The sequence below is a fragment of the Aythya ferina genome (genome assembly GCF_964211825.1).
Source record: "Aythya ferina genome assembly, contig: HAP1_SCAFFOLD_42, whole genome shotgun sequence".
NCBI lineage: Eukaryota > Metazoa > Chordata > Aves > Anseriformes > Anatidae > Aythya > Aythya ferina.
Genome location: NW_028181459.1, coordinates 80682 through 108077, shown reverse-complemented (window position 1 = coordinate 108077; position 27396 = coordinate 80682). Strand labels below are relative to the sequence as shown.

The following is a 27396-nucleotide window of genomic DNA, read 5'->3' as shown; positions in this document are numbered from 1 at the left end:
AATAAAGGCCTTCTGTTCAAGAGCCATCAGGAGTTCGTGTCTTTCATCCCTTCACTTATGGTTGATTTACAACATACATTTGTGTAGTGTTATCTCTCTAGATCTGTTAGTTCTACAGTAAACCCTTTACCATCTATCTCTTACTTCAGTTCACTGGCTGAACCCAGTTCTTGTGCATGCTCAGGCTATCTCCTTCTTTCTTATCTTACTGCCTCAGCTGAGGCATACAAACTGAGCTGAGTTGGTTACACATCCAAAGACTGATGCATAGCACAAATTCCTCATGTAATCTTCTTCTGACACATCCTCCAGGCCTGGGTTATCTTGCCCTCACTTTGAGATACGAGCCTGTACCTTCTTACAGATGAAGCTGGCTAAGTAATACAAAGTTTCTAAACTTCCTTCTCTCTAACTAAACATAGTAAGGTTTGACCTAGCTGTTAAAAAAAAACACTTCAAATCGGACTCTGTTGTTGTGTCAAGGAAGAGACCATTTGTCCTTTCAGCTTGGTATCAACGGAGGTGATGTCAATGCTGAGTACGCATGCCAAATTAGTCTCATGACCAGTTATTTTATCATATCATAAACCAGTGTTACACACTTCAGCAAAATGATAACCTTAAACCAGCCCCCAGAAACAATAACTAGCACAAAAGGGAACACGTACAGTAAGTAAAGTGCTATATAACTCACTTGAGAAAACGAACACAGAAGACCTGAGATTAAAAAAATCAACATTGTGGTCAGCAACTACTAAGCTGATCTGAAGTCTACAACAGAAAATTAGCTGTATCCTAGCTGAAACCAAGACAACCTGGCTGGAAATGGCTGTGTGAACTACATGTATGCAAACAGGCAGGAGCTGGTGGATGCAGGAGTCAGGAAGCCACAGGTGACAGTGGCTGCACAGTGATCTTGAGCCCTTCCTGGCCATCATGTCTGCAGTGTTGTTGCTCTTGCTCTACCCCAGGAGTGCTGCCACACCTAGCGGGGCATGAGGTCACAGAAGGACCCTTTGTGACACAGGCCAGTGTCATCTGGCAATAGCCGGTGCTGGCACAAAGGCCCTGCCAGTGTCCGTCAGGACAGCGAGGGGATAGGACAGGAGCGAGTGGGACTGGCGAGGAGCCCCCGAGTGCAGCCCACGTCTTTCCCCACTGCCTGTGGCTGTCCCGAGCCTGTGCCCTCCTGACTCTCACCTCTCGTCACTCGCAATGGAGACGAGACCCCCAAGCCGCCCCAGGGTGGCCTGGGAAGAGAGTGAGAGCTCTGATGAGAGCAGCTCTGTATTGGAGCCCGTCGAGGTGTGCGAGGTGGAGCCGCTGCAGCCTGGTGAGTGAGGGTCTGCGCTGGGGTGGGCAGGGCTGGGGCCAGCCGCGCCCCCTGCTTGAAGCCAGTGCCCCCTTCCCTTGCTTCATCCTGAAGCCCCTCTACAGTAACCCTTGCTCTCCTTCTGTCTTAGATGCTAGCTGGCTACCTGTGTACGAAGAGGAAGAGGAAGCTGTGGACTTCATCGAGGCCTTCGTCAAAAACCCAGAAAAGGTAAGAGCAGCCCTTTCCATGGCGGCTGTGCCTGCATGTCCTGGCCGTGCCCCGGCTCTGCTGCCAGGCTGATGGAAGGCTGCTGGCTGGGCAGAGCTGCTGCCCTCCAGGCGTCCCACACAGCTCCGCACCCCACAGTGCTGCGGTCCTGCTGGCTGTGGCTCCCTCCTCACACTCCCTCTTGGTATCTCTGTGGCTGCCAGGATGATGTGCAGAAGATAAAGTTCCTGAGGAACATCGTCACTGTGTGCAGAACTGCTGAAGAGAATGGCTTGTTAGAGGGCCTGGACATCTTCTGCCGTAAACATAAGCTGACAGCAAACATCCAGGTGAGGGGACGTCTGGTGAGGCTCCCTGGGCTTTGGGCAGGGGTGTTTGGGAGCAAACATACATGGACACCCAGCTACCCCGAGTGGGAGCTCGGGTGCTGCTGGGACCTCAGCACTGCAAGGTGCAGGGGGGCACTCTTGGCTGGGGATACTGGGACTCTGCCAACCCTGCCAACAGTGCTGGCTCTGCTGGCACTGTGTGCCTGTGGCTGCCAGGTTCCATCTAATTTGTGCTCTCCAGGCGCTGTTGGAAGAGAAGCCTATTGATTACCCGTGCACAGACCTGTGGGAGGAAGCCTTACTTGCTACTTCTGCCTTGAGGTATGTGCCCAACCCTGTCCGTGACTTGGCTAGCACAACCCCAGGGCATGAGCCAGGTGACCCTGACCCTGGCAAGCACACATCCTCCATCCGGGCAGGCCTTTGTTTTTCCATGCTCGGGACTTGTCCAGAGGGAAGAGGGAGCCTTGCAGCTTCCTGACTCATCTCAGCCTTTGCCCCAAAGCAGGAGGTATCAGGACTGTCCTCTGGCCCTGGCCAGCCTTGCAGAAGAGGATGCATCCCCCAGCTGGGCTCCTCATCCCTCCCACAAAGTCCTGCCCATGGGAGGCTGTGGCATAATGACCACACAGACACCAAGGTTCTTTAAGGGATCAGTAACTTCTTCTTTATTGAGGGCATAACTTCCACTCCCTTATTGAGGACAGGCTCCCTTTTTATACCATTTGCTCTACAGAAGTATTTTTCTACTAATTATTCATTGATCAACAACTTTGCCCAGCAACAGCAAACACCGAGCAACTTCCAGGTCTTAATGGCTGGAGGACAGGCAGTCTGAGCCAGCAAGGCGTCTCCTGAATGACCCCTCTTTGTTCCTTCTGAACTCTTTACATTCCTCATAGCCTCATCGTTAAAAGTCCAATGTTATCACCAATCATGGGGCTTGTCAACCCCCATGGCCACGCTTCCACTGGAGGACTGTGTCCATCTCCCTTTGTCGTAGAGGCACCGTTCCCACTGACAATGTCTCTCTCTCTACAGCACAGTGGAGACTGTACTGGAGGGTGAAATGTTGTCTCTCGTAGCTGCATGCGTTAGCAGCGTCTTCTTTCTTCTGAGAACCGAGGATCTGGACGCTTGGTTCACCATGATGGTATGTGCTGCTGATCCACAAGAGCCCCCATTCCCCTGCACTGCATGGAGTTTCCTCCTGCTTAGAAACAACTGAAGATCCCTGATGAGGCAGGTCTCGGACTGCTTCCCTCCACCCCTTCCCTCTCACCCTTGCCACAACACTTTGTCCTTCTTACAGATCCTGCAAAAGATGGATGTCATGCTGACAACATTGCTGATCAGCCCTCCTGCCTCCAGCCTCGGTGATAAGTTGCAGAGCATCTTGAAGGTCTGCAATTTGCACAGCATCAGCTTTACAGTGGATGTTCCTCACCCTAGAGTGAGGTGACATATAATAGTGAAGAGTGCCCCCTGTGCCATGCACACAGACCATAGTGCCTGCCAGGCCTGTGCCCAGCACACTCAGGGGAGCCAGGGTCTGTCCACCAAGCTCTTCTAGGGCCCCGCTGTCCCCTGGCTGCTGTCAACATCCCTTGCCCTCCACAGGTCCTTCCTGTGTCACAGCACAGCTTCCCCGCAGCACTCCTGGGCCTCCTCTGCCCCCAGAGCTCTCCTTGCACCAAAGCAGTGGTGGATTTGAGAGAATTTGAGCCCTACCTTTGTGCACCACACTGGCAGCATCTGGAGCTGCCATTGCCCTGCTTTCCTGGTCCCCTGTGCTTTCCTTCCCAGTGTGAACGGGGCTTTGCTCCAGCTCTGAGGAATTCCATGATGGGCAGTGTGAGTCCAGGCAGTTCTGCTGGAGCAGTTGTCAGCTCCCAGAGCAGACCAGAAGCTTTTCTTCCCACAGGTGCTGCTGGAATTTACCACTTCTTCAAGCATAGCTGTGCAGGTAAACGCCATGGAGAGGATCTGGAATCTGTTTGCTTTCCTGAACAACTGTTGCAGTGAAGAGGTAAGGAGCCAGGCACCCACCAGCCAGGCCATCTCCCTTTCCCTTCTCACGGATTCCTGCGAGGCAAACCTGGGCCTGGCACAGGTGGGGGCCGTGAGCATGGCTCTGCCCTGAAGGGAGGGTCTTTGTTCCTCCTTTCCCCTGACTGAATGTGTCATGTCTTCCTTCCTTCTTTCCATAGCCATTTGGAAAATACCTCCAGCCTTCTCAGAGGACAGCCGTTGTCCTCAAGACTCTTGACATAATGAGTAGCTACAGCACCGAAGATGATGAGTATCATTGGGCTGAATTCATGATGGACGTAGCACTTGAAGACCCTGCCACCTGGCTGATGGAAGTAAGCAGCCTGTGGCTGGATTGCCCTGTCCTTGAGCCCTTTCATCCCTCACGTATCCTGCCTCGAATTCCCAGCTCTTGGGCAGCAGTTTCAGTGGCCCCCGGGGCAACTGGCTGCAGTCCAGTGGCAGCTACATTCTCTCCCACATCTCCTCCAGGTGCCAAAGCTTCTGAGGTTCATCCATGAAAGCCTGAGCGACTGCACAGATTCAGAACACCAGAAACTCTTCTCACTACTTTCCACAATGGCCAACCATTTTCCTAGGGAAGTGCTCATAAGCATCTTGACAGACCTTCCGACACTTGACAGGTACGAGCCCCAGAAGCCCTGGGGGCTTTTTCTATGTGGGGAGAAGGACCTGGAGAATCTCTGGCCCCTCCATCGCATGGTGCGCATCCTCCCAGTGGAGTGGGCCCCTCCATCGCAAGGTGCTCGCCAGCCCTGTTGGAGCAGCCAGGGTCTCAGCATCCAGACCGGACCAAGGCAGCCCAGAGACCCCATCACGATCCCTCCTGCCCCACAGGGAGCATCACCTCAGGCCCCTCCTGCTTGCCCAGCCTGATCCCCCAGGGCTCCCTAAGCACGGGGTGGCGAGGTCCAGGGCTGCAGGACAGCCCGGGGCCTGCGGGGTTGGTCTGGGTCATGGCGCTGTTACCAGGGCAGCCCTGCCAACAGTGTGTTCTGGGCTTGCAGCACTACGCTGGACATCTGGAAGGTGATACTTTCCCTTCCAATGACTTCAGAGAAGATCTTTCAGGAGCTACAGTATGTTCTCTGGGACAACAAAGTGTGCAGCTTCTTTGCAGTCAACGCCATGGACTTAAGCACCGTTCACTTGGCTGTGAGTAACCAGACAACACACCTTGTTCCCCTTTGGGGCTATGTGTGCTCCTCCAGGAAAACAGGCACGGTCCTCTCCCCATCCCATCTTCTCCAGCCTGTCACCTCTTCCAGGACACAAGGACACAGCCCCTTAGGGCCAGCACCAGCCCCCCTCCACCAGCCATGCGGGGTCCGTGTGCTCAGACATGAAGCCTGCCCCTTTCCTGGCAGTGCTGTCTTTCCCCCGGCTCCTGGCAATGACTGGGGCAGAGTCAGGACAATGTCTGGGGCTGGGGCAGAGCCATGGCCTCTGCACGGGCTGAGCAAGCTGTGAGGCCAGGGACTAGTAGCACCTGTAGCCACCTGCTTCCAGTGCCTGCTTTGTGCCACATGGTACTGGTCAGTCGCTCCTCAGAGGTGTGAGACCAAGAGGCTGCAGATGGCCAGAGGGAAGGAGGAGCAGGCAAAGAAAGGATGCTCTGTGTTGCCAGGCGCAGGGCACACAGGAGCCACACACTCCTCCGCAGGCATGGCTGCTCCAGGACGGGCTGTGTGTCCCTCATGTCCTGCCCTGAGCTGCCAGGGGAGCCAGGAGCTTCAGGGCGCAGCCCATAGGCTCTGTCCATTTCTCATGGCTGTGTTCGTTTCAGATGATGTACTCCACGAATCAGATAATGTTGGATTTCTGTGACCCAGACAAGTTTCGGGTGTGTCTGAGGCTTCAAAGCCTGCCAATGCTCTGGATGGTGCTCAGAGCCCTCGACACGATGTCAGAGAGACCTGAGATGGTGAGTGAGACATTGCCAAGTGAAGACCTTTTGACAACCTGGTGCTGGGGCAGGAGGCAACGCCGTGGCTTGGCCTAGGCTGGGAGGCAGGAGGTGGGGTGGGTTGTGGTGTGGTGGGTTGTGGTGGGGCCTGGTGGCTGCCTGTGGAGCTTTCCAGAAGCTTTCCCGATGGGTTCCCTGGAAGCAGGTGGCAAAGAGGGTGACTCAGCAGGGGATACAGGATCTCTGCTCTCTTGAAGTCCCTTCCCTGTGCCCTTCTGTCCCCACAACACAGTCTGTGCTACCAGGACACAGGGCAGGAGTCTGGTGCTCCGTAATCAGATTATTTTGGCCAGGATGGCCCTTCCCCTCTTGACTAAAAGCAAATGGTGTCGTTCTGTACAGAGAGGAAAATTGTTGGTCCTGCTGCCGGACATGATGAATACACTGCAGTATGACAACACGTGCATCACCATGAAGGCCCTGACTATCTTCAAAAATGTGATTCATCATCTGGAGAAGAAGGAGGCCAGCCGCATCGCTCTGGCACTGGCTGGGAGACTCCTGCCTCTGTTTAACGATGTAAGACTGCTGTTGGTGACTGAGCCCCACAGACGGGCACCCTGCAATGGCACTGCCCTTCGGCCCAGGCCTGTGGGCAGCACTCGGGCAAGGCCTTCTCCTCTCTCTGATCCTCTGGGTTATGGTGGGCTGTCTTCTGGGCTCTGCAGTGCAGCAGGGCTTCTCCCTGTCGAGTTGAGAGCTCTGGGCAGCCAAGAGCTTCTGTTCTGGGGGCAGGAAGATGAAGGCTGAGCAGTCTTAGAATGCCCCAGAGGCATTATCAAAGGCCAGCTATGTCTCCTCCTCAGCCCATTCCCAGTAGAGCTTTGCTTTGACATGGCTGGTGCAGCTACTAGTAAAAGTGGGCCAGCTGGGACTGCACTCTGAGACACACACGGCCTGTGCAGGAAACCTGTTTCTTTGCCTTGTGCGGGCCTCCAGCTCCTTTGTTCCGAACACGAGGCTTCACCCTTCACATCAGCCTCCCTATGGCCTTTGCTCCCCATGGACAGGGGGAGGCTGGCAGTTGGAGAAGTCCTCCTTTTGTCCTCCCTAACAGGTGTCCAGTGAGGTGCGAGAATGCTCCGTGCTCCTCTTCAAAGACTTGATGGAGTTTGTGCTGTGGTGGAAAAAAGGAGAAATGAAGAAGACCGTGCACAGGGCCATTATTCCACTGCTTTTCCGGATGAGTGACGAGACTGAGAGTGTGGCCAAGGTACAGATTTCAGACCTGGCCATTGACGTGGGCACTGGGTGTGCTGACACCAGAAGGGTATTCTGGGCATGGGGGGGGCCAGGGTAGCAGGCAATCAGACACTTTAGGTATGTGTGTGCGGTGCCATCTCCCTGCCTCTGCTTCTCCACAGGTCTCTGCAGAAGCCCTACTTGCTTGTGCAAAGTTCCTGAAGTGGAAAGAGCTTGAGCAGCTGGCTCAGAACGAAGACGTCATTAAGATTTGGGAGTACTTGGTAAGGAGAACCACACAGCCCCAGGCCCCATATGGACAAGCCTGTCTGACATGCCCAGGCTGCTCCAGCCCAGAGTCCCCCGCCTGCTGCTGCATTGTGGCTCCATTCCCTCCAGCACAGAGCCCCAAGGGCTCTTCTGCAGGCCCCTCTGCCTTCCCCACCCCCAGGATGCGGGAGGAGACCCTAGCCCATCTGGGCCTTGGCAGTGGGACAATAGGGTCTCCTAACTCTTTCCAAACCTCAGCCCCACAGAGCTCCTGGCTGGGAGCTCCGGATGGCCTGGGGGAAAGGGGAAGGGGGGTGCTGGCAGGAGGGAGTCGTCCAGCTGGCTGGGGAGGGTCTGTGAGCTCTGTGCCCTTGTGCTTTCCCCAGCTCAGGCAGAAGAGGAGCAGGGTGGAAGGATACCTGCAGCAGAGCCTGCCATACCTGGAGGATGCTCAGGACAACTTGCGAAAGAAGGCTGTCAAATTCATCGGTAAGCCAAGGCCCTGCTTCCCTGTCTGGGCCCTGCCCTGGCAGCAAGGCCCAGCCCTGTGGGCCCTGAAGCCCCTGATTGTACCCCAGGAGCCCTGTGCCTCCCTCAGCCCCCTGCCCATGCACGTGGGCCTGGTGTGTGCCTTGCTCAAGCTCCCCCTTAGGCTCCATCCTTGGTGGGAAGCTGGAGGGGACACAGGCAGGCTGGCTGAACATGGGGCTGTGCTGGGAAGCAGGCTCTGACAATAGCACTGTGCCTAGGGATTGCTGTCTACTGTGCTGGCATCCGGAGTGAGGAGAAGCTGAATGAGCTCATCCAAGGTGAGTGCGGTCGGTGCTGGGGGTGCTGCGCCCAGTGGACAGGGGTTAGAGCCTGCACAGTGTGCAGCCATGCCTTCCCATGCTCCAGGGAAATGGGGGAGACATGTGGGAAGCTCCTGAGCAGCAGTTTCCAGCTGATCCCTTTGTCCCACTTGCTTCCCCTGGCCAGGGAAGGAGACAGGTGGGGCTGGCATGGCCTGGAGGCATGCCAGGAGGTCTCTGAAGGTCCGTGGTGTTATAAGGTGCCCCCTTAATTTTTCAGAGAGCATTGTATTAACCATAGAAAGGAATTTATTGAGTAAGCCAACAGCAAGCAAAACAGCGCTGGGCGGCCGGGGAGTCTCGGCTCCGCCAACGGCATGCACCTCACCCCCGCCAGGGTCCCTTTTTATATCTTGGTAATTCCGGGATTACGCAGCACATCCTGGTATATTCTGCGACTGCGCGCACTGTTGCTGGGGGGCCGTCTCTGTCCCTCTGGTGCTCGTGAAGATGAAGGCTGTAGTCTTCCTCGGCGTTGTGGTTCAACTTCTTTTTTTTTATATTTGCTCATGTTGGCCCAGCGTGAGACAGGAAGGCAGGATGTTGATACACTAGTTTAGCAACTTATCAGGAGGTGGTTACATGAGCTTTGCAGCAGTGTCTTTGAACAAAAGAGACAACTGAGATGCAGAAGGAGAGAAGGGGAGGGGGTTCTCTATTTTGTTACGTTAAGCAAAAGAATTTTCATAGTGTCTAGCCAAGCATTATACAGCTCCTTACTTCAGCAGGGAGCTTTCACAACTCCCGCTCCTCAAACAGAACTCCTTGTTTTTATAATACAAAAGACAATGAACAAACATTTATTGTGTATTACAGGTGGGTTTCATCTCTGCTCTATTTCTTTCTGTTGCAGCCCTCCAAGTTGTCATGAAGGATGTCAATACACCAGTGTGTCTTCTGGCAGCTCAGATCATCCTAAAAATAAGAAGTCAAATTAAGACGCCAATACCTCTATGGGTTCGGCTTGCAGAATGTTGCTGCTGGCCCTGCATAGCCAGGGCAAATGACTCTTTTTAATTAAAGCTGGAATAGCAAATCCAGCTATTAAGATATAACATGCTACAAAGAGCATGTTAAAAGACGTTATAAACATTAGATCAGTTTAATAGTTGATGATCACTTTTGTTTGTTTGTGTTTGTTTTTGTTTTGTTGTTGTGTTGTTTTGTTTTGATGTTGGGTTTGCTGTGTTTGTTTTCAGAATTGTGTTGTATGGCACATTACTTGTATGTGTTCCCTGTTGTGCTGTCTGTCATTTCTGGGGGGTGGTTTAGTGTTATCATATTGCTCTGCTGTGTAACTCTGCCTTTTGATATGATAAAATTACTGGTTGTGAGACTAGTGGGGCCATAACCTCTGTGCTTCTGGAACCATCTCTTGGAAACTATTAATAATGTTGTGGTTTAAGCTAGCTGGCAGCTAAGCACCACACAGCCGTTCACTCACCTTCCCCCCCTCCCTCTCTGGGGTAGGAGAGAGAATCAGAAAAACAATGAAAACCTGTGGGTTGAGATAGAGACAGTTTATTAGGACAGTAAAGAAAGGAAACCAATAATAATGATAATAGTACTACTAATAATGTGTACAAACAAGTGATGCACAATGCAATCACTCGCCACCCGCTGACTGGTGCCCAGCCTATCCCGGAGCACCCAGTCCCCCCAACCCAGCCAGCCCCCCCATATAACTGTTCACACCAGCTACAAGGAGGAAAATTAACTCAATTCTAGCTGAAACCAGGACACTATCCTAGTAGATCACGTTTAGTATTCATTTGTGCACGTCATCTTCTCCATTCCAAGACTCGACTTGTGTGTAGCACATGTGCATATCTGCATGCCAAAGATTCTCCCCACTGAGGTTTTCTTTGGACTCGCGTTTGGAGAAATGTCACTGCTGTGGGTTTTGTGTTGCTGCTGGGGAAAAGCACAGCTTTGTGCATCCAGTTGCATTAGGATATTGTCTCAGAATCCTGATGGTGCACTGGGCTCCTGACTTGTCAGATGCTGGGCCTAGCCAGGCAAGAATGCAGAGGAGACAATATCATGCATTGTTTGTCTAACCTCACTGACCTTCATTTAATTTTCAATCCCTCGGTGCTACCATCCTTTGCCACCCCTTTGTGCCCCATTCTTTATCTCACCAAATGGTTGACACAGGCAAAGGAGGGGATTAGTTGAGGCAACCAAGTGGTGAGACCGAGAGCAGTGTCTCTCCAGGGAACTAGACCACTCGTACGACTATGCATCACTAGGAGGGTTGCTGTTCACCACGTGAGCTAAAGTGCAGGCACACTGATTCTGACATAAGCTTGCATTATCCCACCTCTGCGTATCCTCCACTCCATTCTCGCTTGTTGGTAAAGTGAGATTTAGTCCATTTCATTTATTTGCTGATAGAAGGTGAGGTCCTCTATGCAGAAGTATTATGTTCTCCCTTAATCCCACTTTAAATCCAGGTTGGGAAGAAAAATGTTAAAGGTGTTGACTTACAACAGTGTCTGATTGTGAAAATTAGCTTGTTAGGATGACACATGACATGATAAAGATAGGCTACATACAATCTTTTAAACTAACCCTAGTCTAGTAGGAATGCATTTGATATTACCTTGTGAGGATAATGGTGAAATAAAGCACACATTAGAAAAAAGATCTTTATCTGATACAGAACAGGAGATGTCCATTTATTTTCACTTTTCCAGTTGTTCATCTGTCTTTGTTGGTTTGGATGGGTTTATTTGGTTGTTTGCTTGGTGTCATTTTGCCTCAAGCAAAGATCCTTTACAGTTGTCACTAATGAGTGGGTCGTGCCAGTGTCTAAAAGGAAATCAGTTGTGTCTTCCCCAGTCTTAATAGGAACCAGGGTTTAGAGACTGGAATTTCATTCCCTGGTCTCCAGCATTCTGAGTCTAAATCTTCCAGGGTTCACCACAGAATGTTTAGGTTGAGTACAAGGAAAAAAATTCTTCACTGAAAGGTTTGTGAGGCATTGGAACAGACTGCCCAGGGAAGGAGTTAGTAGTCACCATCCCTGAAGGTATTCAAAAATGAGTGGATTTGGTGCTAGGGACATGGTTTAGTGGTGGACTTGACAATGCTATGTTAATGGTTAGACTTGATGATCTTAGAGGTCTTTTCAAACTTAAACGATTCAATGATTTAATCACAGAATGGTTGAGGTTGGAAGGGACCTCTGAAGATCATCTAGTCCAACCTCCCTGCCAAGCAGGATCACCTAGAGCATTGTGCAGGATTGCATCCAGGTGGGTTTTGAATGTCTCCAGAGAAGGAGACCCCACAACCTCTCTGGGCAACCTGTTCCAGTGCTCTGTGGTCCTCAAAGTTGTGGTGGTTTTACCTTGGTAGACAGATGAACTCCACCACAACCACGCCGTCATAATTTCCCCTCCTTAGAAGAGAAGGGGAAGAAGAAAAGAAAAGAAATAACTCATGGGTTGAGATAGATAAGGATAATGTAATTAAAAGAAAAGATAACTATTAGGGAAAAAAGTATATTATTAATTAAATAATTTAACAAAAGGGAAAAAAAGGAAAAGGGAAAAGAAAAAACAAAAACAACAACAAAAAAGCAAAGGCTAACTTCCCACAAACATGTGATACTTGACCACATCCTTGATGAGAACAGATGTTTTCACAACTAGAGCCCACTCCTCCGCTCTTCTTCCATTTTCCACCTTTTATTGCTGAGTGTGACATCACAGGGCATGGAATATCCTCTTGGTTGGTTTAGGTCAGCTGCCTTGGTAATGTTCCTTCCTCACCTCTTGCCCATCCCCATCCTGCTGGCTCTTGGGGGATTAGAGGGAGTCCTGATGCAGTGCCAGTACTGCTCAGCAGCAGACATAGCAGTGGTGTGATACCAATGCTCTTCTACTTACACGTGCAGAGCACAGCACTCTATGGGCTGCTGCAGGGAAAGTTAACATCCCAGCCAGACCCGGTACAGCTGCCCAGGGGTACTATGGAGTCTCCTTCTCTGGAGACATTTAAAACCCTCCTGGACGCGTTCCTATGTAACATGATCTGGGTGTTCCTGCTCTGACAGGGGATTGGACTACCTGATCTTTCAAGGTCCCTTCCAATCCCTACAATTCTGTGATTATGTGATTCTGTGTAATACCATCATGATTATACTGGCTATAGCCACAACTACACATTAAGACTTCTTAACAATGCACAGTCAATACTTTAACACCATATATACATGTACATAACAAACAATTAAGCTGAATATCACTAACAATATCAATCCCATGGCTAGGATCTTGTCAATTCTTTAACATAATACTTACATATCAACAGTGATTGGTGCCTTTATCACAAACAGATGGCCCAGCTTCACCTCTATAAAAACCTCCTGTGTCCTGGGCCACAAAGTTTGAGAAATCAAGTTGTGTTTTTGCAGCAGAACATGTTTTTGAAGTAGAATGTGCTTTTGCAGTAGAACTTGTTTTTGAAATAGAATGTGTTTTTGTAGTAGGAAACTAACCTTGTGTATTCAAAGGTAGTTGTGTAGTCAAAACAAAGGGAAATGCTAAGTAGGTACGTGGACAGTAGGAGGCTTCACTGTTCCAAAATGAGGAGGAAGACTGAGAAAAACAGTGTGAGAACAGTAAAAACAAAAATCACAGGCTCTCTAATCATGAGAAAAGAGGGGAAAATGAGAAATTAGAGGATTGATCAAATAAAACTGTACATACATGGTATAGAAAGGCTGTGTGGAGCACTGGTGAGAAGGGAGAGCAGCAGGCGCAGGCACTATTATAGAAATAGACCCAGTAATTCCATGCACTGACCAAGGCAAGACAAGCTTTACTGTATTGCCTTGGGGGGGGGGGGGGGGGAGGGAGAAGTCTGGGTGGCTCTTTTGTGGAATGTGAATGAAATGCACTTTTAGTGCGAAGCGAGTGTGGAGTCCTGATCCGCGGTTCCATAGTCCTGTGAATGTCACGGCCATAGACGGCCAAAGGAAAAGACAGAAGGACGAAAGAGAGTCTCAGGGAATTAAGAGCCTTTAGTTGTATGTTATCCTGGGCATGGTAAAGTGTTCAGCAGTATACCTCTCTCCTTATCCTAGGTACAGGCGTGTGGTAACCCCGTAAACAGTCAAGTCCACGGCACCATGTCAGGAAGAGATGGAGAATAAGGGCTCCAAGGAAGAGCAGAATGGGGATGGAGACTCTGGAACTTTGTCTAAAGATGGTCCTTTGTGAAAAATGATAAGGAATTGGAAAAACAACCCAAAAAACAGGGAAAAGGAAAAAAAAATGGTTAGATATTATGTAAGTGCCTGGCGTAAAAAGCCAATAAAAGGAACTTCAGTATTTTGGCCAAAATACGGGTCTGATGAAGACTGTGTTTATCAGACTCATATTTGTATGCAAATGATAAGGTTCCTTTTTTTGGAGGAGGAATCAAGTTATGCTGCTTGCTGGGTCCAGGAGGTGAATCAGCTTTTACTGAAAAAGGGTCAGGATCAGGGGAAAGAGGAGTTAGAAGAAAGGACTGGTCAGTGAGAACCCTTGGATAATTTACTCCCTCCCTATAATCCTAATATTGTACTGACGGCAGCAGCAGCTGCCCCAGAAGGGGGAGGGGGGGAGGGGGTGGGACGGGACAATCTTGGAGGTCTCTTCCAACCTAGATTATTCTGTGATTCTATGATTCTGTCACTAAAAAGAAAGTGCACTCTAAGCTCCGATGAGAATTAGAACAATGTAAAAATGACATTGAAAATTTTCCATTTCCTGATACTAATAGTGCTGGCACTTCTATGTATCCTCTTATGGAGGTCCTGATTGGACCAGGGCAAATAGGTTATGTGAACTCTGCTGTCATCAGCGGAGAGGTTAAGAGTTTTAAGAAGGAAATTAAACCTTTAATTGAGGATCCCATTGGACTAGCAGAACAGTTAGATCAGTTTCTACAGCCTAATTGATATCCGTGGGCGGAGATTATGTCAATCCTGAGTGTGGTATTTACTGGAGAAGAGCAGGGACTGATTAGGAGGGCAGCTATGCGAGAATGAGAAAGAGCTACCTCCCCCATCCCCGGACCAGAAGTGATTCCAGGAGAGCAGAAATACCCACTTGATGACCCCAATTAGAATAGTAACAACCTGTAGCACAGAGCTCCTATGAGACTTAAGGGGCATAATAATAATGGGGATTAGGGAAGCTGTACCAAAGTCCCAGAATTTTACTAAAGCATTTGAAATGCAACAACAAAAGGATGAATCCCCTAATAACTTTCTGCAAAGACTGAGGAATAGAATGAGGAAATACTCAGGGATGAATTCGGAGGACCCTTTAGCCCAAGCGCTTTTGAAAGTACATTTTGTGACTAAAACCTGGCTGGACATACAAAAAAAGCTCCAGAAGATAGAAGGATGGAGTGAAAAGCCACTAGAGACCCTCCTGCAGGAGGCCCAAAAGGCGGATGTCAGGAGGGGAGAGGAGAAGGAAAGACAGAGCAAAACTAAGGATATCCACGCTGAAACAGGTAATGAAGCAGAGGATTGGAGACAAAGGGAGAACGTCTCAGGAGGAGAAGTCGGACCCAGAGCAGAAGGGAGAGGAAGAGAGATGACAGAATGACTGTAGTGGGTTTATATGGCAAGGTTTTGGTAGCAGGGGGCCATAGGGGTGGCTTCTGCAAGAAGAATACAGAAGCTGCCCCATGTTAGATAACAGCCCTGCCACTTGCCAGAACTGAGCCAATAAGCAATGTTGTTTGTGCCTCTGTAAGAGCATATTTAAGACAGGTTAAATAAGCCCACCTGAGTAAAAACAGCACAATGACAAGCAGAGAAAGCTACCTGTGTTGCAGCCTAAATCATGACAGGGACAAAGAAGATGCTTCAAGTGTGGTCAGGCTGGTCACTTGAAGTGGGAGTGTCCAGAACAGAAAATGAAGAGGTTGCTTGCTGTTACAAATTCAGAATAGAGGAGTCAGGGGTTCTCAGAAAGCTGGTCCCACCTAGAGCCCTTGATGACCTCATGAAGAAGTTCTGGGGCAGTTAGATCATCACTGAGCCATCAAGTATAAGGGCTTAAATTACCTAATAAATGAACTGATAAAACCCTAAGGGCAACGGGAATAGAAGGGATGGGGATAACAGCGCCACTTTTGGGGGATACCAAACTGAGCCTGTGGGATAAAACAATCACTGGGCAATTACTGTATGTACCTGAGGCAGGGACTAATTTGCTGGGGAAGGATTTGATGATGAAACTGGGTATACAGATAGTAAATTGTAAGACAGGAATTACGGTATCAATGAAGTTATTGACAGAAGATGATGAGAAAGAAATAGACCCCATAGTGTGGGTCAAGGAGGGAAACAGGAGGAATTAATATTACTCCCCTAAAGATGGCTATGCAGGAAGGATATGAGGCAATAAAGCAGAAGCTTTATTTCAACTATTTCAAGCCCTATTTCAACTGAGAGATGAAATGGTCTTAAATCAGTAATAAGAGAATGGATTAAAGATGGTTTATTGGAATCATGCATGTCTCTATGCATGGATATGCATGCATGTCTCTATCAGCGTGGATATCTATTCTATTCTAAGGAGAATCTCCATCCTTTACTGGATGCGGGGGGAAACTTAGTTACAAGAGATGAGGAAAAGGCGGAGGTGCTCAATGCCTTCTTTGCCTCAGTCTTTAGCGGCAATACCGGATGTTCTCTGGATACCCAGTACCCTGAGCTGGTGGAAGGGGATGGGGAGCAGGATGTGGCCCTCATTATCCATGAAGAACTGGTTGGTGACCTACTACGGCACTTAGATGTGCACAAGTCGATGGGGCCAGATGGGATCCACCCAAGGGTACTGAGGGAACTGGCAGAGGAGCTGGCCAAGCCGCTGTCCATCATTTATCAACAGTCCTGGCTATCGGGGGAGGTCCCAATCGACTGGCGGCTAGCAAACGTGACGCCCATCTACAAGAAGGGCCGGAGGGCAGACCCAGGAAACTACAGGCCTGTCAGTTTGACCTCAGTGCCAGGAAAGCTCATGGAGCAGATCCTCCTGAGAGTCATCATGCAGCACTTGAAGGGGAAGCAGGCGATCAGGCCCAGTCAGCATGGCTTTATGAAAGGCAGGTCATGCCTGACGAACCTGATCTCCTTCTATGACAGAGTGACGCGCTGGGTGGATGAGGGAAAGGCTGTGGATGTGGTCTACCTTGACTTCAGCAAGGCTTTTGACACCGTCTCCCACAGCATTCTCCTCAAGAAACTGGCTGCTCTTGGCTTGGACTGGCGCACGCTTCGTTGGGTTAGAAACTGGCTGGATAGCCGGGCCCAAAGAGTCGTGGTGAATGGAGCCAAGTCCAGTTGGAGGCCAGTCACTAGTGGCGTCCCCCAGGGCTCGGTGCTGGGGCCGGTCCTCTTTAATATCTTCATCGATGATCTGGACGAGGGCATCGAGTGCACCCTCAGTAAGTTCGCAGATGACACCAAGTTAGGTGCGTGTGTCGATCTGCTTGAGGGTAGGAAAGCTCTGCAGGAGGATCTGGATAGGCTGGACCGATGGGCTGAGGTCAACTGCATGAAGTTTAACAAGGCCAAGTGCCGGGTCCTGCACCTGGGGCGCAATAACCCCAAGCAGAGCTACAGGCTGGGAGAGGAATGGTTGGAAAGCTGCCAGGCAGAGAAGGACCTGGGAGTGATGGTGGACAGTCAGCTGAATATGAGCCAGCAGTGTGCTCAGGTGGCCAAGAAGGCCAACGGCATCCTGGCTTGTATAAGAAGCAGTGTGGCCAGCAGGGCTAGGGAGGTGATCGTCCCCCTGTACTCGGCTCTGGTGAGGCCGCACCTTGAGTACTGTGTTCAGTTTTGGGCCCCTCGCTACAAGAAGGACATCGAGGTGCTCGAGCAAGTCCAGAGAAGGGCGACGAAGCTGGTGAGGGGTCTGGAGAACAAGTCCTACGAGGAGCGGCTGAGGGAGCTGGGCTTGTTCAGCCTGGAGAAGAGGAGGCTGAGGGGCGACCTTATCGCTCTCTACAGGTACCTTAAAGGAGGCTGTAGCAAGGTGGGGGTTGGTCTGTTCTCCCACGTGCCTGGTGACAGGACGAGGGGGAATGGGCTTAAGTTGAGCCAGGGGAGTTTTAGGCTAGATGTTAGGAAGAACTTCTTTACAGAAAGGGTTGTGAGGCATTGGAACAGGCTGCCCAGGGAAGTGGTGGAGTCACCATCCCTGGAAGTCTTCAAAAGACGCTTAGATGTAGAGCTTAGGGATATGGTTTAGTGGAGGGCTGTTAGCGTTAGGTTGGAGGTTGGACTCGATGACCTTGAGGTCTCTTCCAACCTAGAAAATTCTGTGATTCTGTGATTCTATCACTCCTATTCTGCCAGTAAGAAAGGCTGACAGTTCTTACCGACTGGTACAGAATCTAAGATAAATTAATGAAATAGTGTGGAAGCGCCACCCTGTGGTTCCAAATCCATATACTCCAAGAGCAAGATCCCACATAAGCATAAGTGGATTCAGTGCAGTTGATTTAAAAAATGCCTTTTGGGCCTGTCCTCTGTACCCTGCGAGCAGAAACATATCTGCCTTTGAATGGGAAGACCCTGAAACAAGTCGGAAACAACAGTATAGATGGATGGGTTTACCTCAGGGGTTCACAGAATCACCAGATTTATTCCGGCAAGTCTTAGAGCAGATTTTGGAGCAATTCCAATATCCACAGGGGGTATTACTGTTGCAATATGTGAATGATCTTTTGTTATCAGGACAAGATAACACAGTGGTGAAAGAAGCCACTAACAAGTTACTAAACTTTCTGGGAAAACAGTGCTTGAGAGAATCAAAAAACAAATTACAATATGTGGAAAGAGAAGTTAAGATTTTAGGGCATCTAGTGTCTGAGGGAAAATGGAGAATAAATCCAGAGAGGATTGAAAGAATTGTTGAGCTACCCCTAGCCAAAACTAAGAAAGACCCAAGGAAGTTCCAGGGGTTAATAGGATATTGTCAATTATGGATAGAAGCATATGCTCAGAAGTCAAAAGGGTCGTATCTTAAATTATTAGAGGAGGAGCCTAATAAACTTGAATGGACAAAAGAAGAAAAAGAGTTCGAAAATTTGAAGCAGAGCCTAATCACAGCGCCTGTTTTAGCTCTACCCACATTAAATAAGCCTTTTTATTTTTTTGCTACTGTGGATCATTAGGAGTATTGACCCAGGAGTGGGGGGATAAGCAGCAACCAGTGGCTTATTTGTCTAAATTGCTAGACCCAGTTTATAGTGGATGGCCTGAATGTGTTCAAGCTGTAGCTGCAACTGCGATTCTGGTTGAAGAGAGCAGGAAATTAACTTTTGGGGGTCATCTGGTAGTTACTACTCCACACGCCGGGTTAAGACGATCTTGACTCAGAAAGCTGGGTGCTGCCTGACTGATTCTAGAATTTTGAAATATGAAGCAATACTGATTGAAAAGGATGATCTAGTGTTAGCCACAAAAGCATGCTTGAATCCAGCTACTTTCCTATGGAGAGGAGAAAGTGCCGGAGAGGGTATAGAACATAACTGCCTGGATTTAATTTATTATCAGACTAAAATGAGACCTGATTTACAAGATGTTCTCCTTGAGGAAGGAGATATTCTGTTTTTTGATGAATCTTCAAAGGTGGTACAGGGAAAGAGATATTATGGATGTGCTATAATTGATGGATTAAGTGGAGAAGTAAAACAGATGGGCTGATTACCCAATAACTGGTCAGCCCAAACTTGTGAATTGTATGCTTTGAATCAGGCATTCACACTTCTTAAAAGGAAAAAGGGAATAATCTATCCTGATTCAAAATATACTTATGGGGTGGTTCATATATTTGGTAAAATGGGAGGAACGTGGGTTGATCGATAGTAAGGGGAAGAAACTGGTCCATGGAGAGCTTGTAAAGCAAGTCCCAGACAATTTATTATTACCTACTGAAATTGCAAGAGTGCACAAAAAAGGGCACCAAAAAGAAAAAAAAAAAGAAAAAAAAAAGGAATCCAGTCACTGCCCAAGGTACAAAAGATACAAAAATATGTATCTGTGGGAATATTTACTCTGGCCACACAAGTATGCAGGAGTTGTGCAGTATGTCAGAAGGTAAATAGGAAAATCATCTGCAGTCAGTCTAAAGGGGGAGAGAACCAGTAATTCAACCCTTCCAGAGTATACAGGTGGATTTTACAGAACTCCCTAAAATAGGAAGATTTAAATACTTACTAGTTTTAGTGGAAGCTTTCCCTTCAGTATCTGCTACTGTGAACACAGTAACTAAAGTAATGCTCAAACAAATAATTCCCAGGTATGGAACTGTTGAAAATGTTGACTCTGATCAAGGAAGTCACTTCACATCACAGGTATTACAAGGGCTAATGCAGACTCTGGAGATTAACTGGGAATTTCACACTCCTTTGCATCCTTCATCTTCTGGAAGAGTGGAGCGAATGAATCAGATAATAATAAACAAAGAAAGAAACAAACAAACAAAAACAATTAACTAAATTAGTTCTGGAAACTCGACTTCCCTGGACAAAATGTTTACCTTTGGTGCTTCTACGAATTCAAACAGCACCAAGCAAAGATGTGAGAGTTCCACCATATGAAATATTATTTGGATTGCCATTGCTGGGCAGAGGGGAATTACCTCCAAGCTGCACTTTGTGGCAGCTTATTACTTATTAGCCACAACTGACCTCATCACAGCCTCCCCACGCTTCTCCTCCTAATGGCCTATTAACTGGTCAAATACATGTCACCTCACGTTCATCTTTGAAGGACAAGTGAGTGTTCAGCGGCTTCTAGTGGACTCTACTCTGAGTGAAGAAAGCATACCTGAGAACACTATCTCTCTGAGTAATGGTAGGGAAATACTTGTCAACTGTCCCAGTAAAATTGGGAAGGGTTCTAGAAATACGATACGACCAGTTGCCCAGCAACTATATATATAGAAATGCCTCTATATCAATGAACGCAGCATGGGAAACAAGCAAGAGGAATTGGAAACCATGGTTCAGTTAGACAAATATGACCTGATTGCTGTCATTGAAATATGGTGGGATGGATCACATTACTGGAACACTGGGACAGAGGGCTGCAAACTCTTCAGAAGGGATAGACAGAGAAGGAAGGGAGGTAGCATCACCCTCTACATTAGAGACAGAATTGATCGTGAAGAGTTGCCACTGAGAAACAGCCATGCACAAGTTGAGAGTTTGTGGGTGAGAGCTACAGACCGCACCAAGAAGTGACAGCTTGTGGCTGGGGTCTACTACAGGCTGCCTGATCAAGGGGAGCCAGTGGATGAGGCATTCTTGCTTCAACTACAAGAAGCGTCACACTCGCACCCTCCCATCCTGATGGGGGGCTTCAACCACCTGGATGTCTGCTGGGAAAACTCCACAGCAGGCTGTGAGCAGTCCAGAAGATTCCTGGAGCGCATTGAGGATAAATTCCTGGTCCTGGTACTAGACAACCCACCCAGAGGAGAAGTGTTATTGACCTGGTGCTCAACAACACAGAAAAAAGGGAAACATCACTCCCATTTTTAAAAAGGGTAGAAAGGAGGACCTGGGGAACTACAGGCCACTGAACCTCACCTCTGTGCCTGGAAAGCTCACGGAAAAGATCCTCCTGGAAAAGCTTGAGAAGTGGGCCCACGTGAAACTCATGAGTTCAGCTGAATCACCGCCCTGAGCCAGGGAAACCAGCAGCCCTTCTCCCACCTTGTCTGTGTGCCCCCTGAGTGTGCCCACAGAGCAGGCTCTGTGCTAACGCAGTGGTGAGCTTTGTTCATTTGACTGATGCTCCCAGAGCATTAGACGGAAATTTGAGTAGGTGGGTGATGAACCTCACCATAAACCTGCACTCATCTCTGCTTCAGATTCTTGCTTCCAGGGTTCCCACAGGGCTGCAGGCGTCCCTCTAGAAGGGTGCAGCTCTCCCATGACATCTCTGTGTTATCTAGGAGCTCCACGCAGAAGACACCTCGGTGCTAAAGCCATGGATGGCTCAATGTGGCCATCTGCAAATTCCTCAGGCATGGCTGGGGGCTAGAAGACAATGCCCCCAAATAAAATCCCCACAGCCCTGCTCTGCACTTGGGTGAGCTGGGAAGGAAAATGCTAAAGAGGTCTTGGATAACACGAGTGGATTTAATCTGAGATCCCACCATGCCCCTCATTACCAATTGCTGTAATGACTGGTTTCTCCTGTGCCCACAGCAGAGTCCCCCCCCCCTTTTTTTTTTCTGGCACCTTGAGCCAGCACCTAGCCCACATCATTTAATTATTTTATTGGGAAATGACTAATGTGGCCTTCGCTCTGCTCAGAGTGCTTGGTCTTAGCTCACAAACGAAGTGGATTCCATCTCCTTGAATATTCTCAGGCATGATCCTGAATGTCTGTCTTCTGCCGCTGTAGCACAACAAATCGCACTTTGTCTATCTTCCTGTAAGCTGATGGGGTTTGTCTCAGCCACTTGTAGAATCACAGAATCTGAAAGGTTGGAAAAGACCTCCAAGATCATCTGGGCCAACCATCGCCCTACCAGCAGTGTCACCCACTAAAACCTGTCCCTGAGCACCACGTCCAACATTGCCTTAAAAATCCCCAGGGATGGTGACTCCAGAACTTTTCAGCACTCTGTCTGTTTGTCCTTATCCAGCATTCCCCCCTTATCCAGGGGGGTGGGGGTGGGGATGGGGGGGTCAGGACCCCAAAAACCGGGTCCCGGTGACCCCAAATCCCCGGAATCCCTCCCCCCATTCCCTAACCGGTCCCCGGTACCCCCCCCAAACCCCAACACCACCCTCCCGGTGCCCCCAAAGCCCCGGAACCCGCCCCCGGTGCCCCACCCACCAGGCTCCGGTGCCCCCCCCGGTTCCCCACCGCCTCCCGGGCCGTGCTGGGCCCTGAGGAAGGCTCCCACGGGCGCGGGGCCGTCGCTGCCGACCCTGCAGGGCAGGAGCTGGGCCCGGAGCCGCTCCGGGGACCCCCCCGGGGCCGCCCGCATCCGCACGGGCGCCGCCATTTTGGGGGAAGTGACGTCCGCCGCGCGACTCACCCGCCGCGCGGGGGATGATGGGAGTTGTAGCTCACCCTCTCACCCCCCCCCCCCTTATACCCCAGGGACCCCCCCCCCCAGCACCCCTTATACGCCCCTGAACCAACGCTCAGCCTCGTTAACGCCCCAGAAGAAGCTCCCAGCCCCTTTTATACCCCATGAACCCACCCCCTCCCCCACCCCACTCACTTTTCTACCCCATAAACACCCCCCCCAGCCACAATAATGCCCCATGGACCCCACCCCACAGACCCATTTATGCCCCAGGGAACCTTTGGGGTACACCTGAACCCCCCTCGGGAGCCTTTACGCAACCCCACACACAACAGGCCTCTGCACTTTCTCCAAACAACCCTGATTATGACCCTGACCCTAATTATGACACTAACCCCAATTAGGACCCCAACCCTAATTATGACCCTAAAAACCACGAATGTTGCCACTCTCTCCCATCAAAAAGTACTCCCAATGGAAGCCTTTGGGTACACCTGAACTCCCCTGGAGAGCCTTTATGCAACACCCCCACACAACAGGACTCTGCGCCTTCTCTCTTTCCAAATAAAATGTTTGGAAAAAGCCTAAATAAAAACCTAAACTTGGAGATTTTGTTGTTGTTGTTTCTTTGTTTGCTTGTTTTTAACTTAGGGTTTTTCAAATTTGAGTTGCAGTTAGAATTACGATTAGCTTTGGAGTTAGAGTTACAGTTGGAGTTAGACTTGTTGGAGTTGGACGTAGAGATAAAGTTGGAGTTAGAGTTGGAGTTAGAGTTGGATTTGGAGTTGGAGTAAAGAGTTAGAGTTAAAAATCACAGAATCACAGAATCGGAAAGCTTGGAAAAGACCTCCAAGATCATCTGGGCCAACCATCGCCCTACCAGCAGTGTCACCCACTAAACCCTGTCCCTGAGCACCACGTCCAACATTGCCTTAAAAACCCCCAGGGACGGTGACTCCAGAACTTTTCAGCACTCTGTTTGTCCTTATCCAGCTCCTTGTCTTTTTAATTTGTTTGATGTTACTTTAACTAAGAGGAAGATGTATAATTCCCTACCTATCAGTACACAACACTCCCTGAAGAGTAATGCTTTTTGGGTAGGTGAACTCCAATGGAGCCATAAAGCTGAGGAGTGTTTTATTGTTTGGTAAACTGTCTTGTGTTTTTCTGTTGTTGGCTTTAAAATAGGAAAAGCATTCTGTGCCTGTGTGCAGCCAGTTCTCTGAGGAAAGCAGGTGGGATCTGGAGCTAAGGAGCAGTGAAATGTGGCTGCTGATTTCAGTGGAGAAGCCTGGTGTAAGGATGCGTGCTGCAAGCCCCAGGTGGCCAAGTGGCTGTCCTGGGAGGGTGAGGAGCAAGGTTCTCCATCCAGTGCCTGGCCCCAAGCCACTGCTTTGCCAACCTGCCCACACCTCCTTAGGAGAAACACCACCTAAGGAATGCTGCTGTCACTATTTGCCTATGCTGGAGAGTAACGAAAAGTACCTATCCATCGAGTGCACACCGAATGTTTCCTCTTTCCCTACACTCCCAGAGCCTCCCTAATGAGGTGTACAAGATGGAAAGGCTTGAAGAAACTTGTTGGAACAGACGTGGCGTGTTAAGAATTTCTGTCTTTTAATGACCCTGTGGGGCGCTTGGTGCTCTGCTACCTCAGACACTGGGAGAAATCTGAAGAAATCTCTGGAGGAGCTAAAGTTAGAAGCAAACACCAAAGTTTCTCGGAGCATTAAATTGGCCTCACTGAAGGCCATTAAAGACAAAGCTTCCCCGTGGACTTGTTAGAGCAGCTTAGCTGGAGGCCATGACTGCAGGTAGGCAAGGGCACATCCATCTCCCTGTGATCCCCACCCTGCTCTCACCAGGGCATTGCCGTACCTTCAAAAATATCTCTGGGCTCTCACTGACTGTTCCTTGAAAGACACTGGCACGGTCTGACCCCAGACTTCCAAACGTCCTTTGAGGGACGTTTCTTTCTTCCTCATTCCCACTCCCAACCTTCAGAGCTGACTCTAACTTCTTCCTCCTGTTTTCTACTGCCAAGCAAAGCTTCCCCATCTCGGAAATCTCACCCCTCGAGCGGGCATCCCTACTGATCAGGCTTCCTGTGGTGTATCATGAGAGCAGGCAGAAGCTGCCTCACCATCATCGTCCAAGCTCTGGGCCTACTGCTGGCCTTGGAGCTCCTTGGACAGACACGGCCAAGCCGTGTGCCTCCAGCTCTGCAGTCCTGTGCTCACGTGCAAGGGACACGACAACCCGTCCCCAGGCCTTCTTCCTCTATGTGCTTATCAGGTGCTCAGGCAAAGGAGATCCCACAGCCACCATGCCAGCCACACACCTGCTGCTGGACTGTCAGGAACACTGGCAAATGGGAGCCGAAATGCACAGATCCCAGCCAGCCTCCTAGAAATTTTCATGCTGGAGAGAAGGGCTAGGGATTAGGGTGAGCAAGAGGGTAGAAGCAAAGGTGAGGCTCTAAGGGACTGGATCTTGGCTTCCCGGTACGGGTGGAAGTGCTGGGGGTTAGAGTATTGGGCTCCTGTCGGGCCGAGTCGTGACATTTAGGGCCAGGCTTAGGGCAAACTTGACTCAGGGTTAGTCCCTAACACGAATGCGTTCCCAGTCAGTGCTGCAACAGTAACAAGGTGTCCCGAATGCCTTTTACATCTCCAAAAAGTCTTTGCTCTGCATTGGCAAAGAAACCTTCTCTCCCATGTTCTCACATTTCCCTTCTCCAAGCCCCTCCACACCTGCCCATGTGTCCTCCTGTCAGGGGCAGCACTCGGAAGATTTCCACGACTTCTGAGATCACAGAATCACAGAATCACAGAATTTCTAGGTTGGAAGAGACCTCAAGATCATCGAGTCCAATCTCTGACCTAACACTAACACTCCTCCACTAAACCATATCCCTAAGCTCTGCATCTAAACGTCTTTTAAAGACCTCCAGGGATGGTGACTCCACCACTTCCCTGGGCAGCCCGTTCCGATGTCTAACAACCCTTTCGCTAAAGAAGTTCTTCCTAACATCCAACCTAAAACTCCCCTGGTGCAACTTAAGCCCATTCCCCCTCGTCCTGTCACCAGGCACGTGGGAGAACAGACCAACCCCCACCTTGCTACAGCCTCCTTTAAGGTACCTGTAGAGAGCGATAAGGTCGCCCCTCAGCCTCCTCTTCTCCAGGCTGAACAAGCCCAGCTCCCTCAGCCGCTCCTCGTAGGACTTGTTCTCCAGACCCCTCACCAGCTTCGTCGCCCTTCTCTGGACTTGCTCGAGCACCTCCATGTCCTTCTTGTAGCGAGGGGCCCAAAACTGAACACAGTACTCAAGGTGCGGCCTCACCAGAGCCGAGTACAGGGGGACGATCACCTCCCTAGCCCTGCTGGCCACACTGCTTCTTATACAAGCCAGGATGCCGTTGGCCTTCTTGGCCACCTGAGCACGCTGCTGGCTCATATTCAGCCGACTATCAACCAATACTCCCAGGTCCTTCTCCGCCTGGCAGCTTTCCAACCATTCCTCTCCCAGCCTGTAGCTCTGCTTGGGGTTATTGCGCCCCAGGTGCAGGACCCGGCACTTGGCCTTGTTGAACTTCATGCAGTTGACCTCAGCCCATCGGTGCAGGAGATGGGTGACCTCAGCCCATCGGACAGGAGATAGATCTGTCTCCTGGCAGGGACCCAGTCAGTTTCTGGGTCTGAAGGGACCTCACAGTGGCACCAAAAGGATGCGAGATGCTGTAGGAAGACCCTGCACAGCCTCTGAAGGGCCCAGACTTAGTCCATGCCTACCAGCTTGTGCTCCAGAAGGTCTCCCCCAGGTCCTGTGTCACTTGTCCCCCCCAGGTGCTACAGCTACATCAGGGCATCCTGGTGGCACTGGCCATTTTTGTGCAGGCATCCGAATCCAGACATGAAAGCCGATTTTGTAGCTCTAGCCCCAGCTGGGCGTCATCCACAGATGAGATGAAAATGTTCAAAATGATGTTCAAAAACCATCATCACATGTTGTCACATTATCGAGGACTTATCAGAACCAAACGTTTGCCTGTTTCAGAGCCCTGCCAAGGACATTCACGGAGTCCGTTCCACAGCCCCTTGACTGCCTCTCCCAGGCTTCCTCTTTCTTCTTTCTCTCTCCTGCTCTTCTTTCTTCCTAGCTCTAACTCCAACTCCAACTGTAACTCTCACTCCAACTCTAACACTAACTCCAATTATAACTCTAACCCTAACCCTAAAGCTAACTCTAACCAACGCTAACTCCAACTCCAACTCTAACAGTAAAAGAAAAATAAAGAATAATCTCGGTGTGCTGATGGACTTGGCAATAGAAGGAGAAGACACTGATGAGGTTTTCCATGGTTTCTTTGCCTCCGTCCTCTCTTGGGCCTCTGTGCCTGCAGGCAGAGCTCTGGAGGAAAACAGCTGGCAGTGCATGGGGATCAGTTAGGGGTTTCCTGAGCAATTTCAGCCTGGAACTGTCCATGGGAGGAACATCACCCATGAGCACTGGAGAACAAACCAAATAACTCAATATGGAGGGATCAGGGGTAGTTCCTGAAATCTGGCAGAAAGCCCGCAGGGACACCCACCATGTGTGCATGATCTCTCCATGGCCTCTTCCATGGGGGGCCTGCAAACACCCTCAGAAACTGGGAGGTTGGCTCCTGACTGCTACTTCTTCAGAGGCTTGCTCAAGCTTTCAGTAGCTGCAGGTCAGGAACTTGGCACCTCAGGGCTCATTGTCATGCAAACGTCCAAACAAAGTGAGTCTTGGTGCATCATCTTCCTTAAGTCTTCATCTCCTAGAGGGAGAGCTAAAGATGTCTGAGGAGAAGAGTCAAAGTGGAAAGATTTCTGTATTCATAACGGTAAGTAATGAATACATTTCCATATCACACATTGAGTTTTGGCTGCTCTTTGGGATCCTGGCAGCAGTCGCAACCTCTGGGTGGGCAACAGAATCAATGCCTGAATAAGAATTTTAAGCAAACCTGAGCCATAAATAAAAAAATAAATTGTCCTTGATGGAATAAGTACGTAAGAGGTCTTCATTTTCAAAAATGTGAGGGTTGTCTGTACATTTCCATGATGGGTTTCATAGGCCGAGGGCACGGAC

General features: G+C 49.7%; 2 protein-coding genes and 2 long non-coding RNA genes across 4 annotated transcripts; 2 read left to right on the top strand and 2 right to left on the bottom strand.

The window, feature by feature from the left end:
• Window positions 1-942: 942 nt before the first annotated feature.
• Window positions 943-5751, top strand: LOC311428305 (uncharacterized protein; the record flags this gene model as incomplete). Its single annotated transcript, XM_084539824.1, has 10 exons — window positions 943-1333; window positions 1464-1543; window positions 1747-1872; window positions 2114-2193; window positions 2914-3025; window positions 3185-3325; window positions 3797-3901; window positions 4083-4238; window positions 4396-4666; window positions 5711-5751. Exons 1-10 carry the CDS (start codon window positions 1216-1218, stop codon window positions 5749-5751), a joined length of 1230 nt encoding a protein of 409 aa, XP_084395950.1. The 5' UTR covers window positions 943-1215.
• A 508-nt stretch (window positions 5752-6259) lies between these two features.
• LOC311428331 (maestro heat-like repeat-containing protein family member 7) lies at window positions 6260-9409 on the top strand. The gene is made up of 6 exons (XM_084539853.1): window positions 6260-6409; window positions 6948-7103; window positions 7255-7356; window positions 7729-7831; window positions 8092-8151; window positions 9047-9409. The coding sequence occupies exons 1-6, from the start codon at window positions 6263-6265 to the stop codon at window positions 9208-9210; spliced, it is 732 nt and encodes a 243-aa protein (XP_084395979.1). The 5' UTR covers window positions 6260-6262; the 3' UTR covers window positions 9211-9409.
• LOC311428332 lies at window positions 8907-11058 on the bottom strand. The gene is made up of 2 exons (XR_014687647.1): window positions 9638-11058; window positions 8907-9108 (listed from the first exon to the last, which is right to left on the bottom strand). It is a non-coding gene; the product is annotated as an uncharacterized lncRNA (long non-coding RNA).
• A 10436-nt stretch (window positions 11059-21494) lies between these two features.
• LOC311428346 lies at window positions 21495-22227 on the bottom strand. The gene is made up of 2 exons (XR_014687653.1): window positions 22106-22227; window positions 21495-21712 (listed from the first exon to the last, which is right to left on the bottom strand). It is a non-coding gene; the product is annotated as an uncharacterized lncRNA (long non-coding RNA).
• Between the last annotated feature and the right edge of the window lie 5169 nt (window positions 22228-27396).

Coding starts and splice junctions, on each gene's coding strand:
- LOC311428331 (XM_084539853.1), top strand. CDS start 6,263: ATGATGAATACACTGCAGTATGACAACACGTGCATCACCATGAAGGCC. Junction 6,410..6,947: donor TCCTGCCTCTGTTTAACGAT/GTAAGACTGCTG, acceptor CCTCCCTAACAG/GTGTCCAGTGAGGTGCGAGA. Junction 8,152..9,046: donor GCTGAATGAGCTCATCCAAG/GTGAGTGCGGTC, acceptor TTTCTGTTGCAG/CCCTCCAAGTTGTCATGAAG.